The sequence below is a fragment of the Solea senegalensis genome, linkage group LG15 (assembly GCF_019176455.1).
Source record: "Solea senegalensis isolate Sse05_10M linkage group LG15, IFAPA_SoseM_1, whole genome shotgun sequence".
Classification (NCBI taxonomy): domain Eukaryota; kingdom Metazoa; phylum Chordata; class Actinopteri; order Pleuronectiformes; family Soleidae; genus Solea; species Solea senegalensis.
In genome coordinates, this window is record NC_058035.1 from 8,805,873 (window position 1) to 8,825,720 (window position 19,848).

A 19,848-nucleotide genomic window follows, 5' to 3' on the forward strand; every position below is an offset into this window, starting at 1 on the left:
AATTAATTGCACCCAGAGGGTCAACAGCTGGAGTGACCTCTCCAGTGCACGAGAATTATGGGGTTATTCTGGCCCAGCCTTCGCAATCTGCCTTTTGCTGATGGGAACAAAAGAAATGCAGAGCATGACGTTTGGCACCACTCAGCCATCGGGGCTCCGAGGTTTACTCCCCTTTTACACGTCCATTGAGTCCAACATGGACGTCCTGCACTCATCTAACCACTCATCTGTCCAGTGGTGCAGTGTAATGTGGACATCACCCAGCCAGCTTTTGGTTTGGCCCGCCAGCTGAAGCAGAGATGGATGAGAACCAGTGATGCCCGTCCACTCTGTCCACCAGTTGGAGTGCAGCTGCGAGACAACTTAAGTGCTTCATTTTCCCATCGATTTGCATTCAAACAAAGTTCTTTCTGCCCCTGGTGGCTATTTGATCTTATTTTCCTGTTTTTTTACATTTACAACCCAATTCTTCAGACATGACCCTGAATTGAGAAACTGACTATAAGCACTGATTTGTATTCCCCTATTTTTTTATTTTTTTATTTTTTTAAATCCACAGTTTTTTGTGCAATTTAACAGCACATTATCTAAATTCATGTTTCAGCATTAGCTGCTCCAGCCATGCTGATATAACCAATAAAGCGGGCGAGGCACAGCTGATGCTTGTAAAGCAGCACTTATCTAACAATCGGCTCACTGCAGCAATTAGAATATTCTGTTGAGCATTCGTGCGTTTTTAATGTGACGTTAGTCTAATTTAAGACAGAAAAAAGGTTGTTCTTTTTTTCTTCTTCTTCTTCAACGTCACTCCCTACTGTGCAAGACCTTCTTGGTGTGATGTGATGCACAGCATGGTGGTTAACATGCAGGCATGGACTGATTCACTGAGGCCTCCTTGCACAGTTTCACTTTCCTTATCAGCGTGTTGGGGTTTTTTTTTTCTTCAACAGGGTTAAAACCAACTGAATCTGTGTTGAGCAGAGGGGCTGGCAGAGGAATCAAGGTAAACAGTACCGGGCAGTAACCTCTCCAGGGAACTGAGTGTGTGCATGTGTGCATGTGTGTGCTGCTCCTCTGTTGACATGGGTCACAGTGGCAGTGGAGAAGGTGGTTGAGGAAGTGTTCTACATGGGGTCAGGGTCACTGACAGCAGAGGAGATTCTGATCAGGGTGTCGGTGACAAGACACTTTACCTTGAACAAACTGATGTAAAAAAAAAAAAAAGGGCTGCTGTCAGGTGTTGTAATGCTGTAACATGCATGTGCATTTTGTGCGTGTGGGTTTTCTTATGCAGATTAAGGGATTAGGTAAATTGACTGTGAGTGTGAGGTGAGGATGGTTGTTTGTCTCTATGTGGCCCTTTGATGGACTGGCAATCTGTCCAGGGTGTATCTCGCCTGTCGCCCTATGTCAACTGAGATTGGCACAGCAACCCCACGACCCTCATGTGCAGGATAAAGCGGTAAAAGATGGATGTTTTTCCCATGTTGACAACACCATTTTTCACATGGTTTCCCAACTAACAGAAGGGAAGCGTCCTGCCTGCATCATCGTCACCCATGTAATTAAACTGTGTTGCCTTTTGCTTGATTGAAGTACTGAGTGGCTGTTGCAGTGATTTCAAATGAGAAAACCCCACTGTTCGCAAGTAAGTGTCAAACTTAACTCATATTTTATTCACTGTGTCTTTTGAAAGTCACACTCACTGTAGATTTAGATTTGTATGTATCCACATTAAAACATCTGCTCCACATGTTGTTGTTTTTTGAACGTCTGCTCCACATGTTGTTTTTTGAAAACCAATACAGATTATTATTTTATTGATTTATTTTTGTGTTTTCTTTTAGGGATGTTGCGTTAACGTGAGTCCACCATTCTGCTCATGATTAATCCGCCTATCCTAGCTAAAGTTAGGGCTGAACGATTTTGAATAAATATCTAATTGTGATTATATTTGACTGAAATTTCTTTATGATTAACGATATATAAATAAATTACTGTGTGATATCTTTGTACATCTGTGAGAAACAAAGACGTTTTCTTCAGTCTGCTGTAGAATAAGATGTGCATAGGCCAGGACAATATTTAATCCAAAATGGTAATTTTTCATACATTTTGACATTAATCCTTATTACGATTGCGATAAAATTTCCATGAATTGTTCAGCCCTAGTTGAAGTTGTTTTGCTGTTTTTCTCATTACCACAGAATTTGCCTTTTGTGTGTTTTGATGCTGAAAACCAGAAATGTGAGTTAGTCACCCACAGCAAGTCACTTAAGGAATACTTTACCGATTTGCAGTTAGCTTTGTGTTACTAGAGTAGGGGTAGTACCTCAGTTTGACTCCTGAGTCAAGAAATATTTTCATTCTTTTTTTTGTTACGTGCCCACCAGTGACACTTGGCCCGAGGCTTGAAACTGCAACGCTAATTCCACACTTTTTAGACCCACTTGTAGGGGGGACGGGACCTCAATCCCAGAATGTAAACAGTGTCCGCCATCTTTGCTAACAGGAAATTAGTGTCACTGGTGGGCAAGTAACAAAGAAAAGAATGAAGGTATTTCTCAACTCAGGAGAGAGATAGTTTGGGAAGCACAATTTTTCAAAAATACTACTCCTATTCTAGTAACATAAAGCTAAATGCAAATCAGTGAAGTATTCCTTTAAGTCTTTACCTTGAAGTAATTCTTGCAAGATTAAAGCAATTTACAACTCTTGTATGAAAATATAGAAGATGAATATGATTTCCCAGATATTCCAAATTTAAATATGCTAAATGTTAAAAACCTCTAGATAATTATTAATACAAATATGGCTAAGCTGCATAATACTTGACCTACATTCACTGTGTTCCTTTAAGTGTCTCTCAGCCCTTGAGAAGTGATTTACAAGCACAGATGAGCGTGAGCGTGACTTCAACACACCACCTTTCACTGCAGACTTGCTCTTGATCTCCACCCCCTGAACGTCACATCTGTGCAGCTCAGCTGTCAAAGACCATTCATTCTCTGCTTCACTCTGGACTGACAGCAAACGATAAAACCTCGCAATTGCGGCGGCGCCTGAACGCAGCGCAAGGATCCTGACATTCGGACTGAGCAGGTGGAAGAAAAAGAGAGAAAAAAGTGTTAATCGTGTTAAATGTCCCACAGAAAGTTTGAAACTGAAACTCTTTTTTCCCCCTCCCTCTTTAGTACATATATATTTTTTTAAAAATAAAGAAATAAAAGAGAAGAGTGTGAGTGGCCTGGTGTCACACATGGCTCCGTGGGCGGTATGGCTCCTGTTGGCGCTGTCCGCTGTCCTGGACGTGCGCTCCTGCTGCGCTCATGCGTGTCCAGCCATCTGCCGCTGCAGCGCAGACACTTTCCAGTGCAGCAGAGAGACTCAGCTGGCCTCCAGGACCCAGCCTGCAGCCGTGTCTCGACTGTGAGTATTAACCGAACTTTGCAGCTTTAGCGTTGATATTTTTGTGCCCTTGTGCTTGCTACTTCAGGGACTGTTTTTTCTTCCTTCTGGGACTTATTATGTCTGACTTATGTCACTAAGTGTCTTTCTTAGAGGTATTAAAGCTACTTGGGGGGAAAAGTTGAAAAGGCATTTTTCTGTTTTAATTGTTTACATTTTCCTTTTGAAAAAGTTATTAAAAAGTTGTATATATATATATATATACATATATATATATATATATACATATATATATACATACATAAATACATATATATATATAAATGTTGTTAATTTATATTTATATATATGCGTTTTATTTTTTACAGAAGGCTGATTCATCTGACCTTGGAAGAAGTGCCCACTCATGCTTTCAGAGAGCTGATTAACATCACCAGAATGTAAGTCTCTTTTTTCGGGTGAAATCTTTTTTATAAAATAGCGAGGTTATTATTTATTTATTATTGGAAGAGGATAAGGACCACATATGAATTTAAAAAAATAAAAAACGACAGAGTTCTGAGGGAAAAGTCAGGATTCTGGCTCTTCTGTATATGTATTTATGCATGAATATTTAGTTATTTATTACTATCTTTTTAACCTTGGCAGTTTTAATTCCCTGAGTTTTTTTTGTTTTTTATTCATTGTGAGACCAGTTCGACTCTACTTGTTGCACCGTGCATTGTGCTTTTTAATATCCGGCTTTGAACGTTCTTTCCCCACATGCCATGTAACGTTTCCTTCATGAACTCTGCTTTCGTGTCTCAGTGAATGGTTGTGTTGAAACTGTGGAAACTGAGGGATAAATAAAGTTTATCTGTAATTTATTTAACCAGATAAAGCCCGATGAGATAGACACAAATAACAGTTGCACATTTAAAACACAGAATAAAAACATGGTGAATAAATTACACATGTACAGTAAGTACATGGGATGGTATCAACCTCAAATACTATAATAGTTTGTATTTAAAAACACTAAATTCTGTCATTTTCCTATCATTCTCCTGCATGTTCTATGTAAATGGTGCAGTGTTGCAAGAAAACGTAAGTTTTGATGGAAAGTAAAAGCAAAGCAGAATGTTGATTGGTCACGATTTAAAAATAAATGAATAAAATCAAGCCTTATGAAGCTTTACAATATGAACTCGGTTAAATGTACGGTTTCTGCCTTACGATGTTCAGTGCCTTGAGATAATGTACATTGTGATTTAGCATATAAATAAAATGTGGATTACTTACTCGACTATACAGTGTGAGCTACCCTATGGTTTATAATAAGTTGCATTGTGTGATCTGTGCCATTTTCAATTTAACATGAGCACATCATATGTTACATTTTTATACATAATTTAGAAATAAAGAACTGATCAAACTAAACACACTGTACAATATACTTGTATCTTAACATGTTTTGTATCATAGCATGACCATTTAACACAACTGCTCGATCTCATCTGTGCCACAAACAAGGGAAAATGAAAAGTGAACCATTTCACTTCAGCAGAAAAAAGTTTTAGCCACACATTTATATGTCATTAACATGAATGCCACTGTAATGACAGCACTGCACTTTATTCTCTGTTTCCAGCCCAGTGAAAGGGTTACCACCTACATAAAAGCTAGACAGGCTTCAAATTATAATTGTTTCCTAACTAGCATGTCAGTAAAAAAAAATGTAAATGTTCCTTTATTTTATTCAAATCAGGTCAACACATTACAACTACGTACATACTACAGTAATACAGTAGATTCAAATATATTATATAACCTTTTAGCTGCTGATTAATGAGTTATACCACATACTCAGTCCTAAACTTGTTTAATGTCACAGACGGTTTAAAAAGCACATATGAAATATTTTGGCTCTTTATATTTACATGACACTGAAAGAAAAGAAGAAAAAAATCACTGTGTCATTCAATTATTCAATCATCGCTTTATCCTCCACATTGTTTAACTAAAACTGCTTTTTAAAAAACAAAAAAATACATGGAAACATGAGAGGCTGAATGAAATTGCACCAAATGTAATTATTCAAAGACAGACAATTGTGCTTCCCAACCTCAGTTTCCCCTGAGTCGAGAAATAACTTCATTCGTTTTTTGTTAGGTAACCACCAGTGACACTTGGTACGAGGCTTGAAAAAATTGTTACGCTAATTCTGCACTTTTTAGACCCACTCGTAGGGGGATGGGACCTCATTCCCAGAATGTAAATGGTGTCCACCAACAGTTACGCTAACAGGACCAAGTGTCACTGGTGGGCACGTAACAAAGAAAAGAATGAAGATATTTCTAAACTCAGGGGGAAATGAGGTTGGGAAGCACAATTTTTCAAAAAATATTTATTTTTCTAGTAATACAAAGCGAAATGCAAATCTGTGAAGTATTCCTTTAACCTTCAAGTGTCAAGCAAAAAGGTCATTCTTGCACAAGTCAAGCAAGTTACAAGTCAAGTCGTATGAAGGTGAAGTTGATTTCCCATTTCGAGGTCAATCTCATCATGGTAAAACTATAGGTATTCTTCTTTTACCACAGCTGTTGTAAGTAAAAGTAACAGCATGGGGAGCCTGTGGCCAAGTGGAAAGGGAACTTGGCATATAACCAGAAGTTCGCAGGTTCAAATCCCCACCCGGCCAAAAAGGGCTGGGGTACCCCTGAGCAAGGTACCCAACCCCCAATGCTCCCCGGGCGCTACTCAGTGTGGCAGCCCACTGCTCCTAATTCTAGAATGGGTCAAATGCAGAGGAATACTTTCCCCAAGGGGATTAATGAAATTTAATTCTTAACACAGAAAACACGGGTTTCTGGTAGAGATCGGGTAGTGACATCACCAGCCCAGTTATAAACCCGGCTTAAACCAATGAATGCTCGTATAGTGGGATAAGGACAGTAATCGACCTACAACCTTCGCCGTTCCTCAGCTACAATACAAATGAGGTTGAAAGTGGTTTGCCCAGAGCAACGGAGTCAAGGTCATGACTCCGAGATGTTTGCGTGGTTTCTCATCTTCTTCCAGAGAATCACGTGAAAAAGCTTTTCATGAGCTGTAAGTGGTAATTATGTCACAAGACGTTAGCGCAATCAGGGGAGGGGGCGTATGAGAAAAAAAACTATATAAGCGTTGGGCGACAGATGGAGTCATTTAATTGTTTTTTCAGTTTGAAATGGAAGCAGAATGGCATTAACCCTAGAGTGCTGGCTGATTACAGCAGAGTGTGAGAGTGAAACAGTGATTACGGGGAAGATGGAGAGCGGAGAACCGAGAGGAGAAGTCGGCCGTCAGAAAACAAAGTGTTCAAGGACGAGTCAAGAACTCTTGTTGACTTTGTTTGTCTCTGAAAGTCTTTGTTTAGTCCTCCTTTTAAAACATCTCCACTTAGTCTTCATGGCCCAGATGCATCTGTGATGTATGCTTGGAGATTTTCCAAACGTGAGGTGAAGTGTGTGTGTGTGTGTGCATGTGCATGTAGTATGATTTGTTGATGGTGGTATTTTAATATCTCCCTAATGGCTTGAATCCCTGTATCAATCACCTCTGTCCCATTTCTCTAAGAAAGCGCATTAAAAAGTAAGTGTGGAAATAAATCTGTATGCACTCGCATTGTTCCTGATATTTCTTGCACTGGAAATTCTTATTTGCCTGAGGATCTGAGACATTTCAAGAGTAATTTGTTTGTCTGTTGTTGACTAATGTGGAGCCTTTTTCTCTCTGTTGTCACAGCGAGATTTCCCAGAGTGTCTACATCACAAAGATACGGAGACATGCCTTCCTCTCCCTCCACAGCCTGACACAAGTGTGAGCGACTCTTGCCTTCCACCAGACACCACGTTATTCAAACGTGATGTAAACTGTTATTCATTTTAACAGCTGCCGTGTTCTGCATTGCAATTAGGTTCCACCGGATTAGTCTCTTCTTTACAATGCAGCATATTTAATCCTCGACTTTCAGTGTCGCTGATGAACGCACTAGTTTGTTTGTTGACAGTGACTGACAACAGTTTTAATGGCTGACATTTTCCTCATCTTTCTCGCTGTAGGTCAGTGCAGAACATCAAGAGTCTGACGACGATTGAAATGGGGGCCTTCACTGATCTGCCTATGCTGGAACATCTGTAAGTTGTTCTTCAGTTAAACCCATCTGATATTAAGTCAAATCTCAGATGAAACAGAAGATGCTGAAGATCTCGTCAGAAGAGGCGTCGGTATTTGTACGTGTTGTATTCGTATCTGTGACACAGCGTTTAGAGGCGAGCATGATAAATGGATGAAGTGAATATTTTACCTGATAACACAGCGTCACGTAAACCTGCTGACATCAGCTCAAAGATTCACAGAGCTCCTAGCTTCAAAGCGGAAACCAGGGCTGTAACTCTGTGTACTATAAAGCCTTACATTATTGTCAATGAAACCTTTCATGTTTGTTGTCATTTCTTTGCAAATGACATTAGACAGTAGGTGTGAGGAGAACAAAAAAATGGACAAGATGGTGGCAGTGGTGAGGCTTTGAACTGTTGCCCCCTGTTGCCCACACCACCAGTCTAAAACATGATGCAAGACCAAAAATGATTCCTGGACGACGACAGAAAGTTTTAAAACTACCCTCATAGTCATTTTCGAGTTAGAGTTGAGGTTAGCTACGTATGTTTGGCACATCTAGTTCCTGACACGGCTATAAATGCTGTCCCTATGCCTTGTGATTTGGTGCCACTACACAAATAAAATAGAATTGAATTGATAATGTTCAAATACATAAGAATTATGAGTTAGAGCAAGGTTGTGAAATGCATGGGTTTCTAAACAATACAACAATGTGAGACTTTGATACACGAGGGCGTTCACCAGGCTGGAACACTCAAATTGAAAAAAATAAATAAAATGCATCGTGGGTATTGTAGGAGCCAGCATTTTGAAGCTGGAACTAAATGTCAAGATGTCTCAGCCTCAGCTCCATTATTGGAACACGCTTATGTCATTTTTGGCCACTTGTCGTTGTCACTCACAAAACTCTCACGATCATCTGGTGATATTTTTTTATCCTTCCACCATTTATTAAGCAAACAGTCAACGGGGTGTGACACGACGAGATAAAGCTCATTTAACTTGGAATATTTTGCCAGAGCTGGTTCCTTAAATGTCTCTCCCCAGCTGCTAAGATTTATGATCATCTCTCTCTGCTGTGCTCATCTTCACAGGAGCATCTCCAACACGGGGTTGATAAACTTCCCAGACTTCACTTCTATCTTTTCCTTGGCATTGAATGTTTTTATGTAAGTAATCTTTGTTAAATTGTGTGTAAATTGTTTTTTTTTTAAGGTACAGTGTTTAAGATGTGCATGTTTACCTTCTCTTCCAAATGCATGTAGGAAAACCCTTTAGTTGTCATTAAAACTTAAAATGTATTTTGTCCATTAAAAACATGACATTACATCTCCTGGTGAAAAAAAAAAAACAAAAAATAATACATCCAGTAATTACAGTACAGTATATACAGTAATTATTGTACATTCTGTTTTTGTCAAATGGAAATCCATCCAGGCGGAACTGTCCAGGGTGTAACCCGCCTCTTGCCTTATGTCAGTTGAGATTGAACCCCCTCTGTGACCCTCCTGTGGAAATCCATTCATCTTCTACCGCTTTATTCTTCACATGAGGGTCGCAGGAGGCACTGATGCCAATCCCAGCTGACATAGGACAAAAGGTGGGGTAACACCCTGGACCAATCCCCAAATCTGCATGTTTTTGGACTGGGAGGAAACCAGAGAAACACAGGGAAATCATTTCTCCTTAATATTACACACTGAACCTTTAAACTCCACACATTCTTCCTGTTTCCAACTTGTAAACAGACACCAAAGTTTTTCATTCTGAGCCCTTTTTTACTTTTATCTACAAAATGTCACGATGCCACCAACCCTGCTGCAAATCCTCTAACTGGGTCACAGTTCATCAAACTCTTCCTTTTCTTTTCTTTTCTTTTCTTTTCTTTTTGTATGTATACATCATTTTGTCTAACGGATTGTTTTAGCCACACCAGCTGAGTGAACGCCACACTTTATCTCTTCTGTGTGCAGAGAAATGGTAGACAACATGGGGATTGACTTCATTCCTGCCAATTCTTTCCAGGGTATCACAGAGGAGTCTGTTGACCTGTGAGTACAGAAGCCAAATTCTTTTCTTCTTCTTCTTCTTTTTTTGCTACAAGATTATCAGAGGAGCAGGAGCAACACTTTGTCACCACTGTTTTTCTTATGTGTTTCAAACTTCTTATGTAATTGAATGTTCAGTTCTCTTGACCTTGGTGATAGACGCTTTTAACAACACACTAAAATTAAGAACATTGTGTCCTTGGCAGGAACCTGGTTAGAAACGGCTTCAAGGAAATAAAATCACATGCCTTCAATGGAACCAAGCTCAGCACATTGTAAGCATTTTTGATTATCAACACCTTTCCTTTCATACATGACCAAACAAACAGTATACCGTTGATACTTGTTGTTCAGGTTTAGGGCTTTTCTTTTTCTAATCATAAGAAAAAAACAAAAAACTGAGTGTACCAGTAAACAAACATTATGTAAGACTAAACATAGATTGGATGCCCTCTTGTTTTCTTGCCCTGCACTGCTGACTGTTGATGGGGACGAGATATGTCCAGACGCCGAAAAATGATGTCTTCCTCCGTGTCAAACTGAGAAAACTTAAAGCACATAAAAGTGATTAGGGGCCATGAATGTTTCTTGTAGTATATCACACATGAACTGCAAAATCTTGTGTTACAGTTGTGTCTTGTATTTGTATGTTGTAGAGTGTTTAGAGAAAACAGGCATCTCAGTCAGATTGAAGACGACGCTTTTGAGGGAGCCACGGGTCCCAGCTTTCTGTAAGTAACATAGACAAACACTGTTGTTTGACACAAATCAGTAAAAGTGTCATTTAAATCAGCCATAGTCAGTTTATTTTAAAATGAATAGAGCGTTTACTGAGTAAGTGTGGTTGTTTGTAGTGACACTGTTCATTTCATTGTTTTACCTAAACTAACTACAATGGAGCATTTAGCAGCTAAGAGTCACATGTTTGGTGAGAAGAAAGCAGAGCCAACCGTACAGTGACTGAACAGAGACACAACTACAAAGAACTAATTATGAACATGTTATCAAATCATCTTAAAAAGGGTATTGATGCTACAATGTTGTGTTTCTGCTGCCCCCAAGTGGCCAAACGGGCAGCATAACGAAGTAACAATGCCACATAATATTGTGCATTCAAAATATTACTCGAAACAACTAGTTGAATTATCAGACGTTAAAACGGATTGTAAAAAAGTAGGCAATTTGGTTAGAAAGATGAGGAAATTAGAGTGAATGTGCTGTGTGTTGGTTCATTATGCAAATGTAGGATTATGCAAGGTTAAATAAGACAGAGGACAAACCCTAAGCCCCCCATCTTTTGTTGCTTCAATCAACAGCATTGTGGGGATCATATTTGGACTGGGTTAGTGAAGCAAGAATATTCATAACAGTGTTTATCATTTTTATTCTATAAACATGAAGGCAGCGACAGCCTGTCTGTGTAAACAACCAACAACGCAGCAAGGACTGCGGAATACTGATAAGTGCACAGTCAGAGGAGCATGCCGCTCACAAGGTCTCTGATTGCAAGCTACCCCATTTTGTAGATATGAAATGTTCCTATCATCCTAATTATGAATTAGTGTTTGTGGTTATATCACTAACATGAAGGAAATGGTTTCCTTGTACGTGCGTGGCGTCCAGTGTGGCTCCTCAGGGTTATGTCAGGTTACATGTCATGTCTTCTGCTGTTGATTCTTGGTCATTTTTTTACATAATTCCTATCATTTTCACCTGAATTACATATTAAATACAATTACAGTGTGTGATATTTGTGCAGATCCATGAGAAACGAAGATATTTTCTTCAGTCTGTCAGGACAATGTTTAATCTAAAATTGGTATTTTGACACACATTTTGGCTTTAAGAAATATTGAACCTCCTGCGATTTGAAAATTGCAGTAGGCCACTTTGCGATTTCGATAAAACTTCGATTAATTGTTCAGTCCCAGTTAAAATTGGGTTTTCTTTACTCATTACCACAGAATTTGCCCTTTATATTTATATCAGGAGGTGGGTCAGCTCTACGGTAGCTGCTACTTTGGTCCACCTTTTTTTTTTTTTTTCTTCCATAGCCCACAAGTTGTCAAACTAAACATCTTTTTGTGTTTTGACAAAACTTTATCTTCCTCCACGAGAGTTTAAATTACACAAAACTAAATTACACAAAAACAATCCAAGACAAGACGATAGACCAATGTCTCATAAACGCATGGCTCTTTAAAGATAGTTAATAATCTCTGAAATGTCTGTCGTCTGCTTGTGTGATACAGGGATGTTTCCTACACAGCTCTGAGTTCCCTCCCAGCTAAAGGGTTGAGTCAGGTGAGGTCCCTGAAAGCCACCTCTGTCTTCGCTCTGAAGAGCCTCCCTCCCATGGAGAACCTGGCTGAACTGCAGGAGGCTGAGCTCACGTACCCGAGCCACTGCTGTGCCTTCCAGACTTGGCGTCAGAAGGAAAAGTAACCGTAACCCTTTGTCACATGAACGCAGATGAGATGATCGATTAATTGTAATAAACAGCGGTCTTTATTGACATGTGTTTTTTTTTTTCCTCATTTGGTCAAAAGGATTAGCGCCTCAAAGAACTTGACTACCACGTGTGACTTCATTAAATCACAAATGTAAGTTTCATCATGAGGGATTCATTAGAGACTTCACTAATTTCACTTTACTCTGCTTCCCAAACTAATTGGCTTCTTCATGTTTTTTTCCCCATTCTTAATGCTTGATTCAGGAATCACTGTGTGTTGAATTTTAGAAATATATATACATTGACTGATTGATCCCTTTAGCATTTTAATTTATCTTAATATTTTAAATATAAGTTCAATGGCGTTGCAAGACAAAAATTAAATGTTTGCCTCTCTTCACCTTAAACACTTTTCAAACCGTCCATTGAAGCAATTTGCCTTGCTCAATTGCGCTGGGATATTAATGGTAACCATAACATCTGTGTATACTCCAGGGAGACCACAACTGATGTCGTGGATCTTATGGATGACATCAACTTTGAGTATCCAGACCTGCAGCTTGAATGCTTTAACAACCCGATCATCAAGTGCACCCCAAAGCCAGACGCTTTTAACCCCTGTGAAGACCTGCTGGGGTTTCCCCTCCTGCGCTGTCTCACCTGGATCATTACCATTTTCGCAGTGTTAGGTAACGTGGCCGTCCTGATTATGCTGCTAATTAGCCACCACAAACTCACCGTCTCCAGATTTCTCATGTGTAACCTGGCTTTCGCCGACCTGTGCATGGGGCTCTACCTGATGCTCATCGCCTTTATGGATCACTACTCCCATCAGCAGTACTACAACCACGCCACAGACTGGCAGACGGGGCCCGGCTGTGGCATCTCGGGGTTTTTAACCGTGTTTGCCAGTGAGCTGTCAGTGTATACACTAACCGTAATTAGTGTTGAACGCTGGCACACCATCACCAACGCCATGCATGTCAACAAGAGGCTGCGTATGCGCCATGTCATGGCCATTATGGGGGCAGGTTGGGGTTTGTCTCTGCTGGTCGGCATTCTCCCACTGGTGGGCGTCAGCAGCTACAGCAAAGTGAGCATCTGTCTGCCCATGGACATCGACACGCTGGCCTCGCAGGTGTATGTGGTGACTATGCTCATGCTCAACGTCGTGGCCTTCATTATCGTCTGCTACTGTTACATATGCATATATTTAAGCGTCCACAATCCCGAACACTCAACTCGTCACGGAGACACAAAGATCGCCAAACGCATGGCTGTGCTCATTTTCACCGACTTCGTGTGCATGGCGCCGATCTCCTTCTTCGCCATCTCTGCGGCCCTGCGTATGCCCCTCATCACCGTGTCTCACTCCAAGATCCTCCTCATCCTCTTTTATCCCATCAACTCCCTGTGCAACCCTTTCCTCTACACAATCTTCACACGGGCTTTCAGGAAGGACGTGTGTCTGCTCCTGAGTCGCTGCGGCCGCTGCCACGCCAGCGCAGATTTCTACAGGTCACAGACCGCGGCGTCACACCTCACCAGTAACCAGAAGATGACATCCTCCAGAAAACCTCGCTCCCCTAGTGTTTATGCTTATCACATTAAGATGAAAAGATGCTTTCTAAACAAGGGAACCGAATCAACATAGAGAATTCTATTTAATTGCATTATAATAATGCATTTTATTTATAAGTGCCTTTTTGACACTTAAGGGCACTTTACAAAACAAACAATAGAGAGTAGGCTGTTTTAAACAGGTGGGTTTTGAGTCTGGATTTAAAGGGTGGAAGAGAGTCAGAGTTGCTGATGCCTGGTGGGAGTGAATTCCAGAGAAGGGGAGCAGAGGGGCTGAAAGCTCTGAGGCGGGCGGAGGGTATAGTGAGGTGGATGGAGGAGGAGGAAGTGGGAGGGGTGGCAATGGGGCGAAGGTCGGAGAGATATGGAGGTGTGAGGTAGTGGATGGTTTTGAAGCCATGCAGGAGGACTTTAAAATTAATTCTGAGATTGACTAGGAGCCAGTGGAGTTGTTGTAAGAGGGGGGTGATGTGGTGGAATGAGGGGGTTCTGGTGATGCGGGCCGCTGAATGCTGGACCAGTTGAAGTTTATGGAGGGTTTTGTGAGGGAGACCAGAGAGGAGAGAGTTACAGTAGTCAATGGGGGAAGTGATGAGACTGTGCACAAGGATTAAAACTGTCTTGGCGGTAAGGGAAGGATGGAGTCGATTAACATTGCGAAAATGGAAATATACTGACCAGGTAATGCTATTGATGTGGGATTGGAATGATAGTGGGCTGTCGAGGATGACACCCAGACTCTTAACATGAGGGAAGGGGGATGGTGAGGGAACAATGGTCAACTTAAGATAATGTGGATTTGGTGCCAATTCTCTTTTATCACGGTTTAATTTGAGGAAATTTGAGGTGAACCAGGATTTTATTTCAGCTAAGCAGTTGGTGAGAGAGAGGGGTAGGAGTGTGGAATTTGGTGAGCTGGATAAACAGAGCTTGGTGTCATCCACAAAGCAGTGGAAATGGATATTAAATTTGCGGAAGATATTACCAAAGGGAAGGAGGTAGATGATAAAGAGGAGGGGGCCCCAGGACTGACCCCTGGGGCACACCTGTATTGACGGGGGAAGGACTGGGATTTGAATGATTTCAGCTGTTTGACCTGAGTCAAGCAGTTAGGTGGAACAGGAATGGGAAACAAAAGTGGGCCATTTTTGTTTCCCATTCCAACACCTTAGATAATAAAGATGTATGAAATAGTACTTGAGCAATAAGTGGAAATCGTTTCTATTCTTTTCCTTTCAGAGCTTGAGACTTTAAGTTTCATTGCAATGACGTCAACGTGATCAAATGTACAATGTGTTGTGGTTTGTTTTACAAAATAGATTACTTTGTGTTATCCATTTTATCTTTGTACTCAGGAGACTCGGAATGTGGACGTGACAGTTGAAGCCAGTGCCTGGTTTATGATAAATGTTACTAGCATTTAAGATGTCCTGATTTCTAGAATGAGATTGATTAAAACAGTAAGTATGTACCATACTGTGTTTGTCAATTTATTTTGAACCTTTCAAACTAAAGAATATGCGTGCGTTTTTAATGCTAAAACATAATTATTGTTTAATTTCTTGATTAAGATGTCAAATTACAGTTATTTACTTGCATTCCTGAACAGAAACATTTGTTTTAGAAGTTGAATTTTGGGCTTGTTTAATTTCTGACTTCTTATTTATATGGGGTGAAAAAGGCAATCTCAGTTTGTTATTTTTAAACAAGCTTTAGACAGACAGACAGTAAGAAGCTCATTGACTCCACCACCGCAGAAAAGTTCAGTGTATTCAGTTTGTGATTTAAGTTAAACAAACAAAATCAAAAATCCAACAGCACTAGGTACATTTACAGCAACATTGTCATCAAGAGACGAAAACAATTACTCCTCCAATAAAGAAAACTAATATACATAAAACATAAATTCCTGTTTGTCTCAGCAAATTGGATTTACTAGCAACAATGTGAGTAATCAGTGGCAGGATTGCTCTAATATTTTCATAACTAGTCCAAAAAACAACAACAACAAAAAGCATCTGTGATTGTGCACAGTGGCGATCCAAATTATACCACCAAGAGGTTGAAATTCAATATAATTGTTTTTGCTTGTTCAACATGATTATCAGATCCGTTTGGGGAAACTAAAAGCTCATTACCACTCAGCTTCCCCAACAGCTTTAGAGAACACATAGTCCCTGCCTGCGTAGCACATCACTCCGTCTTTCAGATGAAACTTCCAGCGGTTTTTACTGCGGTGAATCTGCAATAGACAAAATATCTTTTTAATAAAAGAACGCGTGCAGGAGGTAAATATAGGCCATCAGAGAGCCGTTATGTTCCTTCTTACTTTGTCGTACTGGCAAACGATGACATTGTCGGTGTCAAACAGATCTGGGATGTCCTGCTCGATCACATCGTCACCTGAATTCAAAGGATCCTCGTAAAACAGAGAGCGGCATTAAGTGAAACAGAGCATACAGAGATGTACTTTTAAAAAAACACATTAAAAATCCCCTCTCTCACCTCTTCCTCTACAGGTTTATCTGCTCCCTCACTGTCACTGCTGGAGATGCTGTTGCCATCACTGCTTCCATCACCGTCCTGCAGAACCTTAATGGCTTCTGCATTGATCATACCCAGAAAGTCATTTTCCTCCAGTGGAACGACATCTTCCTCCTCCATGTCAGAGTTGTCAGCGGCACCGTCCAGCTGTACGATGTCAGACAGTTCACTGTAGCTGTAGTCCAGGTCCTGCTTAACAGGAATTACAAGAAGAAACATCCGCATTTAGGCTGGGTGTTTTTTTTGTTTGTTTGTTTGTTTGTTTGTTTGTTTGTTTAACCTGAGTGAGAACTAAATTCTGTGGTTCAAGTACTTTTGTTGGAACAACTGCACACTTGAATTAGCTGCAGTTGTCAGCACCACCTTAAGGCCAATTGTATGCATTTTACACACTTTTTATCCTTTTTTGGCTAAAATACATTGTGTACAAGCAAAAAAATATTCCATTAAAGCATAATACCTGCATTTTATTATATCTGGCTGCAGTGTTGTAATGAAACAAAGTACAAATACTTTGTTACTGTACATATCTGTGTGTGCGCTTTACTTTATTTATATTTCTAGCAACTCTTACTTTTACTTCACTACACTTCCTCTAACTATTTGTTACTCATACTACCAAATAAAACCAGAAGAATAGTTGGCAGTGGTTTGTGTGTGTGTGTATATGTATATGTATATATGTAGTTTTGCCATTCACATGCTGCATAGGGTTAAGTGTCTAGCTCAAGGACACGTATAGAGTAGCAGGGCCAGGAATTGAACCCACAACCTTCCAGATGAAAGACAACTTGCCCTACCACTGATCCAGCATGGCTCAACATTACTCCTCACTTTAATACTTCTAAAACTTAAGTACATTTTATAATCAGATACTTAAGTACAGTAAATGTCAAATACTTTAAGACTTAATTAGTATAAAAAAAGTGACTTCAACCAAAGTCATTTTCTGGTCAGATACTTGTACGTTTACCCAAGTTTCCCTTTTTGGTATTTTGGTAAGACTGTCTGGGTGTCAATATAGGCTTTTGCCTTGGAATTGATCATTTTTACTACTCTCCACCAGATGGCATCATGTTGGCCATATTTGGCATAAGAGAAAAAAAAAACATGCTATTTCCACTAGATGGCACTGTGACAAGTTGCTGCTAATCATTGACATCCCAGGCTGTAATAATTATTAATAATTAGAACAGCAACAGCAACAATGTAAAAAAAATAAGACGGCATCATGACAAAACCCTGGCATTTAAAAGCTGAATCTTAAAAAATGAATTAGTATTTATAGCAATAATTAAGTCACATGTAAGTGGAAAAAATTCAACTCAATGAAAGTAGAGTATAATTTTATAATATTTTTTTTTTTAGCTTGCTTTTCAAAAAGTACAATTTTTTGTGCTTGGTGCTACGAGTGTGACTAAAATTAGACACGGCCCTAAGGGTTTTTAAGATCTGATTGTGAGTCTGAGTTCATTTTGAGGATTTCACACTAATAAGAAAAAACTAAGAACAGTAAGAACATTTGAAACAAAAATGAATGGTGATTACTTCATCACCTGTATTTCAGATAATGGATCCTACACTTTCACAAAGCAAATGAATCTTTATCCAAATGTTATTAGTATTTGCATTGAAAAGAAATACTTTATCATCAGGTAACTATGAGTGATCTTGACTCGGCATGTGCTTGATTCCTCACCCTTTGCGCCTTCTCTCTCTCCTCCTCAATCACCTCTTTGAGGATGTCATCAATGTCTTTGGTCTTCAGCAGTGCGGTCTGTGGCAGGGCCTTCTCCTCTGTGCTGAGCTGGAAGTCTAACTCCTGACTGCAGGGTGAGGGTGAGGCAGTGGAACTGAAGTTCACAGGTTCAGGTTGAGCACTCAGGTTATTTTCTCCCGTCGTGACTTCAGACGGTGGAGAGTGGACCTCCTGAAGATGTGAGGAGTCAGCAGCAGGGACTTGCTGTTGCTGCTGCTGCTGGGGGAGGTTGATCTCTTTACTGGAGGTTGTTTCAGGCAGCGGCAGCTGTGGGATACAGGCAGCTGAAACAGGCTCCACCTGCTGACGATGAACGGTACTTGAAGGGACTGTAGCTGACGGCGGGGCAGGAGCTTTCTGTGTGGGGTGGGACACAGGTTGCTGACCCACTGGGGCCTGAGTAACCACAACAGGAACATTGACCTTGTAGAGTTGACCTCGGGGGGGGGAGAGAAGAATGAAATCTTAGTTCTATAATTTAGTCCTGGCTCAAATTAAAAGAAAGTCCCAGAGCAGGTAAAGTCATTTCATACCAGAGGCTGTTTGTAGAGTGACTCCTGCTGGGATCTGCACAGGGTAAGCTAAGCCAGCAGGGAGAGAAAAAGTAGCAACAGTCTCGGAGGTGTTCTGCAATTAAAACATTATGTGGAAAGAAGTTAAGCATTTACCACGAGCCCTTGGATGTACGGTTCCAGAAGAGGTTAAACGTGTTGCAATAGTGGACTGGAGCCAGGTACTGGGCTGGCTGAATTCTCTTATTTTAAATTTCCAGAAGATGTTTTGCAAGAAGTGCACATTTAAATGTTGAATGTTAAATTTCAGACACCAGAATATAGGACTGACATCTAACCGGAAAGCAAGACTTTTGTGTTTTTGTTATTTAAAATAATCCAGACCACATGAAATAATACTGTGGACACAATTCATGCCAATACGACCCATATTAATACAGCTATTATTTGCCTGTAGTGTGTGAGAGTGATGTGCTGTAAACCCCGATGACACTCGCCTTGACTGGGAACCTGTGGATATTCTGACTTGCAGGGATCACAAGTGAGGCTAAGAGCGGAAAACGACAACAGCAAAGGTGACACACGTCTCAGGTATTGACTGATCACTTAACTTACATTAGATTGTAGTGTATATCTACGTTTACACTACTACCACCTGGTTCTGGTTCAGTCAGGCCGTAGTTGTCGGGGAGCTGGAGGACAAAGTTGGAGGAGTTGATATTGTTCTTCCTGAAGTCTTCCATTGCTTTAGACTGCATCATCTTTGACTCCCAAAGCTGCAGAGCAGAAGACACAGCAGTCTGTCTGCCGACGTTCTCACTGATGTTTCTAACTTTGCTGTATCTGACAAAGTCAGTAAAAGGTCTGCACTACATTTATATTTAAGAATGAAGCAGGGTTGTGTAAAGTAAAATAAAAAAAAAACAACTCACGTGTCTTAAATCATCCAGGACTCGGTCTTCTAGCCCTTCTTCTAAGAAGAGCTCCCTCATACTCTCAATCACATCATGAATTATGGACAGGTAGAGTTTGGCCTGTGTTTGGTTTTCAAGAAGAAAAATCTAAGCGAGAAGCTGTTGTGCTGCTTGTGAAGTTGACGTGATTCCTCAAAGCCAGCCTGCGTTTTTCATGTAAGTCGCCTTTTATGTGTTCACAACTGTTGTAAAACACAAGACTCAAGTGCATCAATGTGGAGGATATTTTCTAAACATGTCCAAGTCACGCTTCATTTGCTCAGATATTAGTACTTGTGTTACTTCTCAAACTGCATTTCAACCAATTAAACTAAAAAAACAAAACTATGCTCCTGAAAAAGCCAAACCCAGATCTCAGATGTAACTGATAGATTTAGCCACTAGGTTTAGAATAAATAACCTTCATTAGAGGAGGAAGCACTCAATC

The 19,848-nt window shown here is 40.3% G+C and overlaps 2 protein-coding genes across 3 annotated transcripts; one reads left to right on the plus strand and one right to left on the minus strand.

Annotated features, from left to right (window-relative positions):
- Window positions 1-2,641: 2,641 nt before the first annotated feature.
- LOC122781549 (lutropin-choriogonadotropic hormone receptor-like) lies at window positions 2,642-13,661 on the plus strand. Its single transcript, XM_044045276.1, is given in 13 exon segments — window positions 2,642-3,102; window positions 3,195-3,429; window positions 3,777-3,848; window positions 7,174-7,248; window positions 7,491-7,565; window positions 8,646-8,720; window positions 9,525-9,602; window positions 9,806-9,874; window positions 10,256-10,330; window positions 11,852-12,040; window positions 12,149-12,202; window positions 12,547-13,555; window positions 13,558-13,661. Coding segments are annotated over 12 exon segments (1,986 nt in total). The 5' UTR covers window positions 2,642-3,102; window positions 3,195-3,259; the 3' UTR covers window positions 13,603-13,661.
- Window positions 13,662-15,384: 1,723 nt separating this feature from the next.
- On the minus strand, window positions 15,385-19,651 carry gtf2a1l (general transcription factor IIA, 1-like). 2 transcript variants are annotated; one of them, XM_044045277.1, is made up of 8 exons: window positions 19,380-19,651; window positions 19,103-19,223; window positions 18,945-18,994; window positions 18,469-18,562; window positions 17,876-18,372; window positions 16,138-16,365; window positions 15,962-16,051; window positions 15,385-15,874 (listed from the first exon to the last, which is right to left on the minus strand). In XM_044045277.1, exons 1-8 carry the CDS (start codon window positions 19,437-19,439, stop codon window positions 15,767-15,769), a joined length of 1,248 nt encoding a protein of 415 aa, XP_043901212.1. In that variant the 5' UTR covers window positions 19,440-19,651; the 3' UTR covers window positions 15,385-15,766. The 2 variants fall into 2 exon arrangements, with proteins under 2 accessions (XP_043901212.1, XP_043901213.1); XM_044045278.1 differs by lacking the exon at window positions 15,385-15,874 and having other exon boundaries at window positions 15,968-16,035.
- Between the last annotated feature and the right edge of the window lie 197 nt (window positions 19,652-19,848).

What these genes read in the sequence shown, in the direction of transcription:
- gtf2a1l (XM_044045277.1), bottom strand. Translation starts at nt 19,439, where the DNA reads ATGAGGGAGCTCTTCTTAGAAGAAGGGCTAGAAGACCGAGTCCTGGAT. An exon ending in CCTGACTGAACCAGAACCAG is followed by an intron (nt 18,995 to 19,102) that starts GTGGTAGTAGTG and finishes TTCCGCTCTTAG; the next exon opens with CCTCACTTGTGATCCCTGCA. An exon ending in ATAAACCTGTAGAGGAAGAG is followed by an intron (nt 16,052 to 16,137) that starts GTGAGAGAGGGG and finishes CTGTTTTACGAG; the next exon opens with GATCCTTTGAATTCAGGTGA.